This window comes from Achroia grisella, unplaced genomic scaffold, assembly GCF_030625045.1.
Source record: "Achroia grisella isolate CSIRO2021 unplaced genomic scaffold, CSIRO_AGI_Agris_v1 utg1971, whole genome shotgun sequence".
NCBI classification, from domain to species: Eukaryota; Metazoa; Arthropoda; class Insecta; order Lepidoptera; family Pyralidae; genus Achroia; species Achroia grisella.
In genome coordinates, this window is record NW_026712700.1 from 204,670 (window position 1) to 218,516 (window position 13,847).

Genomic DNA, 13,847 nt, shown 5'->3' on the forward strand with positions numbered 1-13,847 from the left:
TGTGTTGAAGACATTGACTATAATAGCAGGTCATTAGAATATATTGACAGTATTAATTAAAACTCAATAATTGTTCTCAGTAATAAACTATAATTAAGTTATGTCGTCCAATCTGAATTCTGGCAATATTCCTCCATAAACTTATAAAATGTTTCTTCTATCCAGTCCTTTAGATACCAAACGTTGGCGTACACGCTTGGTTTGTCTTTTTTAGCGCATCCATCACCATGTGACGTAATGCCCACTAGCATTCTGTAACATCAATACCCATTGTTATACCACGACCTTCGGAGCACGTTGTTTTATACAAATTAGGTCACGACTCCGATCACAGTCGGGCTAATTTAAAGAAACAATTTTTCATAATTAGCACCGGTTATGGAATTCTGAAATACTCACACTGAAATACGTGAGTATTTCAGAACTTTAAACTCAGGTATTTACAAAATTAGGGGGTACATAAAGATACCTTACCCCAGATCTAGGCGAGTACAGCTTGTATATTACAAGGAAAATAAAAATATATCTATTTCTCCAGATCTTTTACAGACACTTGTATAAGTCAAATCTACCATCAGTCAGTCTGTAGTCTGAGCCGAGAAGAACTGACAAAAAACTCTGCTTAAACTCTTTTGAAATGCAAATGTACAAATCTGTAAATCGTTATATAAATGGAAAATAAGGCTTAAGTTTACGGTAAAAAAATGACCATCAACATATTATTCTATTAAATTCTTGTCATAAACTAAAAGTAATTCAATACGCAGTCCTAATGTATACATATTTTGAAACCCCTTTGCTTAATAAAATAAGTTTTAATATTAATTATAACATAACACGAAAATATTGTATTATATGTTATCGCGATACATTCGACATCCAGTATAATTACTGTAACGACAGGCTATGAACATCTGGGTAAAATACGAGTATGTTATGATGATTATTTCGTAGAAATATCGATTTTAACACACACATACCGAGTAGCTATTACAATGTTCTAAATGTAACATAAATCGACGATCTAACTTCTTAGACTAAAATTCAATATTGATTAGGAAAAATATTTCACCCATTCCAAAGTACTCCACCCCCAGAGTCTCCTCTGCAAGTATCCCTCTGTCCCCCACCATATAAACAAAACATATCTGTATATTAAGATTTTCTTCTTTATTTGAGATTCTCTGTCTGAATATCCCATGCATTTTGCTGCCTTACTTTTATCAACTATTTCACACTTTGTCGTGGGAACAAATTGGAGAGTAGTCATCATCAAACCGCTTTCCGATATCGGACCACCGTACTGAAATAATGGTAACCAATTTTTTTTTATTCCAATAACACAGAAACAGAACAAGGTAATATGCCCTTTTACCTCACAAAGGTAATTTAAGATATTACTCAGCGTAAACCAAGCAAGTCAAACGAGTGCAACATCGAAAGATCATAATACAATATATAAAACCAGATTGTCTTACAATTAGTCAGAAACATTTGTATATAGATATTATATTGCTAAACTTAAATTTAAAAAAATATATGGATTTAAAAAAGATCTTTTTATATAAAGATAAAATCTAAACACATGACCGCGGTATACTTTTATGGCCCCGATGGGCTATCGAAATATTCCAATAAACGCGGGTTCGATTCCTCGTACGTTACAAACATTCGTAGTCATCAAGCTCTTGAGTGACTTGTAAGCCATCTTTATAAGAATTTTGGTTTTTTACGCTGATACTTTTCTGTATAAACTTCTTAGGACATTATATTTCTATGTATGTATTTAAAAATACATATATCAGTTTTGCTTAGCAAGGGACTAATGGAATGGCGCTGTATGAATTATCCAGAGATATTATTACTTTATTATTACTATTCGTTACAAAGTCGTCTTTTCACCTATTTCCCCTGCCAACGTAGCTTTTAGTATTCCGGAATGATAATACAATACATGCGTGAAACATAGAGCGTCACATGCAGATGTAATATTCATGGTAGTGGTATATACCTATGTATCAGTTAGTAGTTCTATTACGCTAGTCAGGCTGTTCAGTTACATAAAACAAACAATATAGAAATATGTGTATTCTTTTACAGAAAAACTACTGAACGCGTTTTAATGAAACTTTAATAATTTAGCTTATCCATCAGAATAACGCATAAGTTACAATTTATAAAGATATATTGTGTAAAATAAGTTACTCGAAGTATTCATTAATCCCGCAGACGAAGAAGCGGGCTCTAGTTAGTAATATATACTCGTATTTTATGAATAATTCAATTAAAATTTATGAGTGTAAAAATTAGTCTTCAATAAATAAAACAAAAGACTTCGTTCCCATTACGTACATAATCATGCTAAAATTCACGTTTACTATACAAAACGTTTTAAAATCGCTATAAAATATAATACGATGTCAAACACACTTACTGTAGTCCAGCCCCAGCCTGTGACGATAAATTGCTTCTCTTTCGCATTCATCCACCTGTTATGGGTCACAATTAAAGCTTTCTCGGATTTATTTGTAATCTTTATAGGTGTTTGGAGGAATAACAACGCAATATCGCAGGCGAATTGTGTACTTTGGTTGTATCTCTCGTGGATTACAAACGACAATATATCATGCGCTTTAGCATTGAAGTCGTAGTTATACCTCGACCCTAAGTTAAGTAAATAATCAAGTTTAAGAAAAAAATATCATTATAAGTACCTATAGACAACTAATATAATAATAATTATAATATATCTTCCCGCCAATGTGTGTAATTCAGGTACTGTATTGAATACTTGAATTAAGCAGTGGAGGACGAAAATTAAATCAGGTCAGATAGCATACGAGTATGTTAGCGAATTCACCAGTAATTTACTAAGATGGGAATATCTAAAACCGTGAACTAAATGAACCGTGTGGATGTCGATTTGATAAGTATATTGCTAGTAATTTGTCAATAATTCAACTAAACTCTTCCTCGTGGCTATTATGTTATCTGTGCTCGTGGTAACTGCTAAAATTTAAAACCATTCTTACAAATTAAGAATTTTGGGTTCGATTCCTCGCACGGCGCAAACATTGTTGATAATTATGATAGTTTATATTTAAGTATTTGTATTAGTTGTCTAATAGTCGGAAACTATATACGCCTGGATTACTATTAGATAAGAGAGCAGGTCTCTAAACTAGTAACTTACCGACATATACAATCATATCATTAACATTAGCATTCACGTCGAAACAATGCGCAGCAGTAATAACACTCCAACTACTAAGTATAACTCCACCACACATTGCTCCTGCATTAAAGAACTGCACAGAAATTGGAAATCTTTCCATAGGCACGGCCTCGCCTCCTATAATTTTACCCTGAAGACCATCTTTTTTATTCAATAATGGCTTACAATATAACGAAAATCTCCCATATATTAGTAATACAAATATATAATTTAGAAAATGTAAGGAATTTTTCATTATATCAAAGCAGAAATCCTGCGTTTAGCAATAAATTTTGCCTAGTTACTAATCAATCAAGAAGTTAATAAACTTTTTTATTGCATAATTAATGATATGGTTAATGATGTACGTCAAACTCTACTCAAAGGATGTGGCATAAATATCAAAATATCCGAAAACCGTCTAGGATACTCGTAGTCATAAAAATATAAGGCAAAGAATAAAGTTTTTATATTAAAATAGATATATAAAAACTATAGTATATGAATTCAACTAAGTCAAATAATAAAACTGAGAATCTGCAATTTATTTTTTTCTCTTTTTTTGGCAACAGACAGTCATTATATAAATATGCAAATGTACATATAAACATGTTTTCACAATAAATACTAGGGGCCAATTTTTCTTTTTTACAAAATAAATAATATTTATACGTAGTGAGCCTAGAGTTGTTTCTAGGCTCTAAACGATTGAAAGAAAGAGAGAAAACGTCTAAACTATTAAAAAAAAAACCATTTTCATTTTCTTTTTCCAGTCTACGTCCTACAAGGCCGATTTATATTGTCCTGAATTCATGTTATATTTGACCTCATTTATTTATGCAAAGTAAAATGTTGAACCTCTACCATCATTTGGGCATAGAATTTGTAAAACAAAGGAAACCATTTACTGATACTGATAGAATACACAAAGTAATGTAATCATAATTTATTCGTGATAATGAAATCGACAAAATCTTCTATATAATTCTTGAGTAGCTCTTTCTATCCATGGTTTCAAGAAGTATACATTACTATACATACTTGGTGTTTTACTGCATCCTCTTCCATGCGAAACGATGCCTACAATTTGTCTGAAAATACAAAAAATAAAAAGAGCAGAATGTCTATCGAAAATTTATATAGTAGAATATTAAAAGAATTGACTGAAATTAACCTGAAAGAAAACGTTACAATGTAAGTGGTGATTATGAAGGTCAATGCCATTTAAATTGGTATTCACCAGGTTAAACTATCAGAACTAACTAACCCTTTTGATATTAGCAAAATGATGATCCTGAAAATTTTGATAATATTTCACCCGAAAGAGGCCATAGGAACGAATCGAATTTACAAGATTAGAAATATTCTTATGAAAATATAAACACTCAAACGTCAACGCATTGTACTGCAGTAGGAGCGTAATGAATGGCACGATTAGACTTTGAAACTCGTAAATATGTGTATAGTGTTTAATATTATTTTTATTAAAAATATTTTATACTTAAAATAATTACGCACCGAACTAATATTTAAATAATTCCAGAATACCATCACTATATCAACTATAGTTTTTTCCTGTAAACACTGATTTCCTATTTATACCAAATACCGGTTTTTAGTTCGAAGCCCGAGTAGGTAAAAAATCAGTCATTAATAATCATGAATCGATTTATTTCTACCCATACAAATCTAAGATTATATATTAGCAATACATAATAAAACTATAGAGGCCTTGTACATTAATTATTTTTAAAAAATTGAAATGGTAATATGGATCTTAGATCATTAATGAATGGCGTTCATCATCATTGCGTATATATTATTAGATATTATTTACAAATCAATGTACGAATTTTGTTTTCACTAATATATTAATAAAGCACTGGCCTCTCATCTGCTAAAATTTTTTTTACTAAGTCTACACCTCTCAATAAATACTTCGTTAAGTTTGTAAAAATAAAAAATAATATTACATTTATTTTATATATGTTTTTAACCACCTTATGAGGTAAATGTCTACTTTAACTGCATGTGGATGTGAATAATGCTATTGAATTTTTACAAACAATTATGCTGTTAGTTTACTCGGTCTATAGTCAAATTTAAAATAGCCATGGTCAATGTAGTTTGGATTTATATTACAGCTAATACAAATCTATATACATAAGGATACGAAATATAAAGATAAACAATCAATAGGCCAGATTGGTTGATTGATTGATTGACTCATAATTTTTGCTCAAAAAGAGTTTTAATAATAATCATTTTCCGCTGCTGTTTTAATTTAGGAGCAAGCAAAACGCTATACATTGTTGAATGTATATATACAAATTATACCGTATGTATACAATATCATACGTATAATAACGTTACCTGTTCCATAAAATCCCTCCCCCTGAGTCCCCGCGGCACGTGTCCCGCTGTCCGTCCCCATACATACAGAACATGTCTGAACTTAGCCGCACATTGGTCATACGTGAGCAATTAGCACGTGGTATATATCTCAGGTATATCATCATTAGTCCATTATTTTTGTTTTGCTTAACATCATTCTTCTGTGGAAATACAATCAATTTTTTTTTACAAAAATCAAAAGTACCTACTTATCGTTTAAAGAGCTTTTTTTAATAGAGTGATAATTAAAGAAGGTATATATATATAATACATGTACACCCAGGCGAAGCCGGGGCGAGTAGCTGGTATTAGATAAAATATAGTCGATATCAGACTTCATGATAGAATCTATCTTTATATGTAATATTAGGGTGGATAGCTTAAATTTACTTTAATTTCATCATTTAGGTAAATGTTATAAACCTGTTTCTATAATCCTGTTTTCAATTCCTCGAGGCGATATCTGAACAAACTTAGTAAATAGAGTAGCTACCTTCTACATAGTGGTTGTATAATGGAACTGAATTAAGTATAAGTGCTAAATTAAAAATTCTTTAAAAAAACTAATAGCAACTAATTATACCTCGGCGACTCCCCACCCCGTGGCTATAAAATTGGTCTCATTTTCGTGCATCCATAAATCATTCTCGATCAATACCGCTTTCTGTACATAAGGACCCAAAACAAAATTGTCGTGTATTATTAATACTGCTACATCGTTTGAGAAAATTATTGTTTCGTTGTAATGTTCGTGTAGTATAAAGTCCCATATCTGGTGAATCGTAGATTTACAATTATAGACAAATTGGCAATCTGAAAGAATATTTTTCTCTTTATTTTGGCAACAACAATTATATAAATACAAATAAACGTATTTTCACAATAGACATCACATAATCAATAATCATGTGACGCCCGCGATACCGTACATACTTTGGCATTCCAGAGAACTAAGTCCTTATGCCTCTTATTCTGTAATTTCGTCTTATCTCAAAGCATACTGCTTCGTAACTTAAATAGAGACTCAGACAGTTCAGACAGATATCTGACAAAGTCTCTGTAGGTCTAGCATTTATATTAATTTAGTAACTTATCCCCACAACTACATCAGTTATCATTACCTTCCGCGCATTTTACATAATGTCTTATTAAATTATAGCCTATGTGTTATTCTGTTGTATGAGCTATATTACTGTAAAGTTTCAAAATCCATTTAGTAGTTTCTATATGAAAAAGTATCTAACCATACAGCCGCATCAGCGTTTATAATATTTGAAAAATTAGTAATGAATTATATGGAAATACAATATATTCACTCAACTTGATAATATTCTCATCTCAGCTATATTTCTATTGTAATCGAAACAATGTGCAGCTGTTAGAACTATTTTCGTCGTTAATATTGTGCCACTGCACATTCCACCAAAATTAAAAAACTGAACATTGAATGGATAATCTTTTAGATCTACTTCTGTTCCACCGTCGATTCGATCCACCAATTCATATTCTTTAGAAGCTGTCCAATTGTATATTAGCTCCCCCATATCTTTTAAATGGCACATAACAAAAGGCTGTACAGAAATAAAAAATACAACAACTCTGTTATCAATCATTTGCTATGTATATGTATACGAGAAGTAATATAAACTCACTGATTAATCAAATCAATCCATAAAATTTTACGACATTGATGTAAGTATGGAATTACTAATCTAACAGACTTCTATTGGTAAATTAAACTCACTGAATTAATGCCTATCTACTTATAGTATTTACCAAATGTACAATACAAAGCAATAGTAGATAATTATATTCAAATATTCTTGTTTGTTTGGAGTTGTTGGAATAAGCTTTCAACCGGGCAAACTGCTGTACAATTCAGTAACAATAATAAATAAGTTCTAGTAATTATAATAACTTGATCCTTTAGCAAATAAAACATGTTATTCTGTTCCAACATAAGTTTATCCAAAAGCCTAAGTAAATAAAGGCTATACTTTATATGGAAATATAACATTATAACAAAAATATTTGTTCATAACAGAAAATTATATATAATTTTTGTTTTTTGTTCAGGTAGAAAGCTACTAAAAAAGATTTTTTGCAGAGATTCCGAATTATTCGTTTGCTTTACAATATTTTATTTTCGCCATAGATACTATGTATGTAGGTACTACTTTTTATGTGCCTTATACACATATTTAATAAGATTATTTCAACGTGTTCTATTTTAGTATTAGTAAAACTAAAAATAGCTACTTCACGACTTTCACGGTATCAGCAAAGTCAATAATTGATGATACCATACTCCATCTTTTTCTATTTATCACTGGATTCTGCGCAACTGACAATTTTAAGCCATCTAAATTACACCACTACTTTAAGCCACTAAGTACAATCTATTCATCGACTATTAAAAATAATCTTGAAAGTTGTGACCCCGACAAGATTATTTTCAAAGAAAAAAATAGGTATGTGCGTCCTATAATACAATTTATCATCTCGTCAAATTTCATTAAGATCGGTTCAGCCGTTAGTGATAATAAACATACAAACAAATAGAGAGACACACACTGTCGTATATTAATAAGGATTAAATTGTATTAGTCAACAAACTATTATTAATGCTGAGGTAGAGTCCAAGCAGATAGGCTTGGTTACCTCCGCACAGACTTGTATAGCACGCATGTCTGATAAAGTGACAATCATTGGCTATACATATACGAATACATGTGCAATGTAAAAAAATCTGCATTTAATTAAGTAAGGCCTATTTTCATTATATAATAGACCACGTATATATCTCTAATAGTATAAAACAAAGTTGCTTCTTTTCTGTCTGTTTGATTCTCTCCTTACTTATTCTTAACCAGGCAACGGAATTTCATTACATTTTCACTACCTTTTAGAGAATTTCTTCCAGAAGGTGTATATAATACAGGTATATAATACATGCAGATAGTTATTCGACCTCCATCACAGACATAAACACTGTCAAGAGTACGAAAACAAGGGCAAGTCACTAGTAACAAATAAAATACGATTTAGAAATAACATTACTGTCCTACACAAATAACAGAATGCCGGAAAAATCCTCTCAGAGGACCCATTGCACAAAACTCACGTAGTACCATACCTTAACTTCTTATTCTACTAGGAATGACGAATGAGGGGTTGTTTTACTTTATGGACAATGATTCAATTATATCCCCTAAGATCCCAATAAATTAACTCTAATATAATAAAGACTGTGTGTGGTTTTGCGTTTATATTTATGTAAAGGCTAATCACATATTTGAAAAATTGTGTCATCATTTGTAAGTCACATTATTCCAATCGGATAAACGTTATATGTAATTTATATCATTAAATATAGAAGGTAACAGGGGAAAAGAAGAACAAGGTGTCGTGACGTATGAACGTTTAAAGACTGATAGAAGATCGTGGAAAAGGGCAAGAGATCCACCGACAAGAGTTCTTAAATTTAGAATGAATGACAGCCGTCGTATATATATAATATATACAAGTAAAATTTTCAAGTAATGAAATCTATGAGCATTTTAAAAAAGAAATTATTTACATATTTTTAACTTTTCCATTTAATACCTACAAAATAATCGACGTCGTTACGTCGAGAGAGGAGAGTATTTGCTATAAAATTATAAGTGAAAATACTCTCATAAAAACACCCACGTACCGTTATAGATAAAAACAACTAAAACTTTCCTGGCCGGGAATCGAATCTATTGTACATATGTATCTACATAACTGCGTGTGCATTACCAGACAGTGGCATTGGTTATGAAGAGTAAATTTTGTAAAAATAGCCTTAAAGTTTACCTTCAAACTTCTGCATATTTGAACTAACTTCGCTATAAATAAATACGATGAGCAATAAATATATTTATAGCCAACAAACAAAAACATCTAATTTGGTAACTACATTATAAAATCTACGATTGACATTAATATGTTAATTTAACGGGCGAAAACGTGCCCTCAGTCGAATTGTGACTTGCTATTTACTTTAGCGTAAATTCACACTCGGTTTGATTCGATATAGTTCGACTTCAGTGTTGCTTTCTCTTTCAAACTCACAGAAATATAATGTTCACGCTTGAAATAGGTTATTTCAGAAGATCAGTAGGGTTCAGTGGGAAATGCCGAACCGCCCGCCTTGGCGCATTCTGTCAGTCAGTCGCCCTCAGCCGGTTGCAGATAGCGCCGCGCTCGGCCGCTCCATGCACTAAACATAACCTAATTCGGCCTAATAATCCAATAAACAATTCAAAATAAAACATTTCTTTCAAGTTTTTGTATCTTATTTCAATTAACTTTAGTACAAATAAATATGGAGTGCATTGAACAGATATCGTGACAAAAGAAAACATCAAAAAATCTGCCAAATCAAGTATAGTTTATACCAAAACAATGGTGCCTATTGATTCCGTGATAGAAGCAGTATATAATTAGGTGGGTAATACTTTTTTAGTACAAATTTAGTACAAAATACAGTGTAAATAATTATAAAACTGAAGTTTCTTGTCTCTGAGTAGGTATTTAATTACTTCTACTCGCATGTTAAAGTAAGTAATGTATAATAAATACTTGTTTGAATTTTAAATTGTTTTATACCACTCTAATAACTGCCCCAAAGGAAGTGAATATTTGTATATACATATTTTATTTGAATGTACAAAACGTTACTTGTATGTGACTTTTTAAGGAATTATACCTATAAGTATACATATATCAAAAATAATTATCAGGTCTGAATAGAAATAGACATAATTATAGTTGGAACAATATTTTTCGTACAGTGCTCTATTTATAATTCGAGGTGTACACGAAAGTCAATGTTAGATACATTTACACATAACCTACTACAGTAATTAAAAGTCAATAATACAATATATAGAGACAAGTAACAAGAAGTATAGTACATGTAAATTATATTTGTATACAGTAATATCAAGTTTTAAACTTTTTTTTTTCATTTTAAAGGTGCAAGCAGGTACTTGCACATGCAAAGTGCACTATGTATCCAACACCTCCTCCTTTGTATTACGAATCTATACCTGCATAGCTGTATAGTGAGACATGTGTAGACATACTTGTAAACTGTAGCCTTCAAAATGTGTCCATATTTTTTTGTGTATGGATTTGCCAACATTGACATGAACTGTTGATATGAAAGTGACTCTGTGGATATGAAAGTGCCATGATACATAAGATGCCCCATACGTCAGATTCAGGAATACCTTAATTAATTACCTTAAGTAATTTTAAAAAATACAATGTAACATTTATGATACCTTATTGTATCATAATACATAAGAAGAATACATATTGTAGTTGTAGTGACAGATACCCACTACAACTACATGTTCTATCGCTGCAGTTACTTAGAATCATCATCAAACAAAGGTACCATTACACACGTTTTTATAATATAACATAGAGAATGGCAAGTATCTGATGAAATAAAAAAGACTACTTCAATAACGTTACGTATGTAAGAAGTCTTTTATATTTCATTCTTTCAACAAAATGTTTTAACTTCATAATCGTTAATGAAAACATTAATACTGTTTTATTCTTTATACCATGGAAACATTGATACTCATGAATTATTCAGATTATGAAAAATTTACTGTTTAATGTTTATTAATCAATATATTCTTCATTATCTGCCATTATTAACATTAAGACCTACCTGTATATCCATTATTCTTGATGTAACGCTGACAGACCGTTAATATTGTTCGTTCTTCTAATTTTAGATGCCGGTACTATAACCTTGGCCTAGTGACGGTGCCTGTTTTATTTTCAATAGTAACATAAATCAGGTGCTCCCATCGCCTCGCGGAAATAAAAAATGAAAGGACATATATGACTTTTTACCATTTTACTATATTATATATTAGATTATGTTGGGTGAAAAAGGAAATCTTAAGACAAACCTGATGGTTCTCGTGGATCCCGCGTATAGAGAATAAATACGTGTAGCTATTCCACTTCGAAATCCAGCACTATGTGGAGGTCTACAAGATTATTATCTTTGTGGAAGATATGATGACATATGCAGCTTATGAATATATTCCTTATTCACGAAAAAATTGCGGAGTTGGATATGCTCAACGCGACGTGTAGCGAACGTGTCGTAGTTTTGAGACTGCTAGCCCTATATTTAATGGTTAACAATGTAATTGTAAATATATGTATATGAGGTAAAATAAGGTTACAGGCACTTTTATATAATATAGGGACTTGTGTACTTTTAGTTTATTAAAAGTACATTTTAGAATTTATAACGATTTTATTAATCTAATTCGGATGTACCTAAGTATTTTCTTGATTGATATAAATAGACAGAATATTTGTTAAAGTAATTAAAAACACGACAATGAAATAAAAGCAAGGCCGCCCACGTGACAAAGAACAATAGCAGTTTATTGGTAGTTAAAATTTATAATTTTTATTGATTTATATCTTAATAACATTGATTAATTATCTTATAATAATCGTTATTTGTGCAGATATTGATTGTTTATTTAATAAGAATTATATCCGAGATTATTTTCCTTGTATATCTGATTTCAATTGGGTTATTTGTTTTTTGTATTAACACTTTATCGTGGAGTAAACAACCATGATTAGAAATATTTAATATAATATTATTAAAGGTATGTCTATGTAATATTACAATTTTCAAGTTTTATTTTATGTTTTGCTTGATTTCACAACAATTCGACCTACATTGTGTAGTGATTGCTATTTAATTTAAAAAATGACATTTTATTATTAATTACATAATAAATAGATTATTAAACAATAGAATTTTCCATAATAAATTATTTTCTCGTAGCTCTGATTTTTAAACCCTCTGGCATGTCGATGATATTGTATTTTTATGACTTAGTCTGTTTATTTTAGTCCATTTCTATAATACATTCTGTAATCAGGTCTGTAAAAAACAATTACAGATCAATCGATTTGTAGAATACTGAATGAAAAAATAGATTATTAGTAGAAAATAATAGAATTCTCTATAACGGGTTATTTTTTACATTTACCGTTTAACATTGAAGTATATTAAGTAAGAATTTATAAGAAACATAATTTCATAAAACCCTATTCCTATCTTGTATAAATCCGTTGCCTAAAAGCAACGATCAAGTTCATTTTGAACCATAAATGAATGCTAAGTACTTATATACCTGTACTTGTATATATATATATTATACGCTTCTAAAGATATAGTATATAGCACGGTCTAGACATAAAACAGATTCCCACAAGCTAAAGGTAGGTACAGTCAGCTTCATAAAGGAGACAGTGTTCAGTAATAAATGTATCTAAAATTTTAAATGTATCTATACATCATAGACATGTTTAAATATATCCATAATTTGATAATAAAAAATCCCATATAAAACGTAAATTAATAATTCTCAAAATTATCAAATCGATAAGCAATAATTTTCACTTTAAAATGCATTAATAATGTACGTAGAAAACAAACAATATTATTTAAAATCTATATAATATGTTTTGCAAACATTATTGTTGACACTGTCATATATCAATTGCATCCGATTTTATTCTACAAGCGAATATAATATTGAATTAGACTTTACAGCTACTTACTTTAACTTAGGTATATGAGGCTAACTATACAGCTTTGTTTACTTAATGTAGATAGTGTAGGTTCCTTCTGTTTACATGTGTCGTGAATACAAATGTTTCACATACCAAGGAAACAGAACACGGAAGACATTTCCGTTTATTCCTGCCTGCTCTGCGAATACTCGTACTTACGTGTGCTTTGTATATATATACATATACATATCTAGTTAAAGGTACTATTAACTAGAAATATATACTTTGCAGTTCTACTATCCTCTCTATTTATATTTAATATGATGTTATGTAAAAAGTAAAATCATTTTCGGGCATTTTGAAATTTCTAGGCTATTTATTTAACATTAGGTTTGTGTGTATGTGTTAACTGTATGAAAGAAATATGAGATATAGGAAGATATTTGTATACAATGATACAAACACTTATTACTGGCTAATAAGTTTCGAAACTGTTTAAGAACTAAATAAGAAAGGGTTTCCTGAAGTTACCTGTGCGGAATATAACGTGGATGGATGAAAAGGGAGAGGACGTACTAAAAACAGTTGGATTGATTGTTTGAAAGATAATATATAGAATAAAAGAAGAGTATGCTCA

At 30.4% G+C, this 13,847-nt stretch overlaps 2 protein-coding genes across 2 annotated transcripts; both read right to left on the reverse strand.

The window, feature by feature from the left end:
* Window positions 1-98: 98 nt before the first annotated feature.
* LOC131841866 (trypsin epsilon-like) lies at window positions 99-3,470 on the reverse strand. Its single transcript, XM_059190229.1, has 5 exons — window positions 3,194-3,470; window positions 2,435-2,664; window positions 1,206-1,303; window positions 1,073-1,150; window positions 99-252 (listed from the first exon to the last, which is right to left on the reverse strand). Exons 1-5 carry the CDS (start codon window positions 3,468-3,470, stop codon window positions 99-101), a joined length of 837 nt encoding a protein of 278 aa, XP_059046212.1.
* A 690-nt stretch (window positions 3,471-4,160) lies between these two features.
* On the reverse strand, window positions 4,161-7,221 carry LOC131841867 (trypsin epsilon-like). The gene is made up of 4 exons (XM_059190230.1): window positions 6,930-7,221; window positions 6,192-6,421; window positions 5,588-5,769; window positions 4,161-4,305 (listed from the first exon to the last, which is right to left on the reverse strand). The coding sequence occupies exons 1-4, from the start codon at window positions 7,219-7,221 to the stop codon at window positions 4,161-4,163; spliced, it is 849 nt and encodes a 282-aa protein (XP_059046213.1).
* Between the last annotated feature and the right edge of the window lie 6,626 nt (window positions 7,222-13,847).

Bases quoted from the DNA above. Each gene is read 5' to 3' on its own strand.
- LOC131841867 (XM_059190230.1), bottom strand. From the start codon at position 7,221: ATGATTGATAACAGAGTTGTTGTATTTTTTATTTCTGTACAGCCTTTT. The intron at 5,770-6,191 runs GTATAATTAGTT...GTATTTCCACAG, and splicing joins CGGGGTGGGGAGTCGCCGAG to AAGAATGATGTTAAGCAAAA. The intron at 4,306-5,587 runs GTAACGTTATTA...TTGTATTTTCAG, and splicing joins GGAGGGATTTTATGGAACAG to ACAAATTGTAGGCATCGTTT.
- LOC131841866 (XM_059190229.1), bottom strand. From the start codon at position 3,470: ATGAAAAATTCCTTACATTTTCTAAATTATATATTTGTATTACTAATA. The intron at 1,304-2,434 runs GTAAGTGTGTTT...CCATTATTTCAG, and splicing joins CAGGCTGGGGCTGGACTACA to TACGGTGGTCCGATATCGGA. The intron at 1,151-1,205 runs ATGCATGGGATA...ATCTTAATATAC, and splicing joins GATAAAAGTAAGGCAGCAAA to AGATATGTTTTGTTTATATG.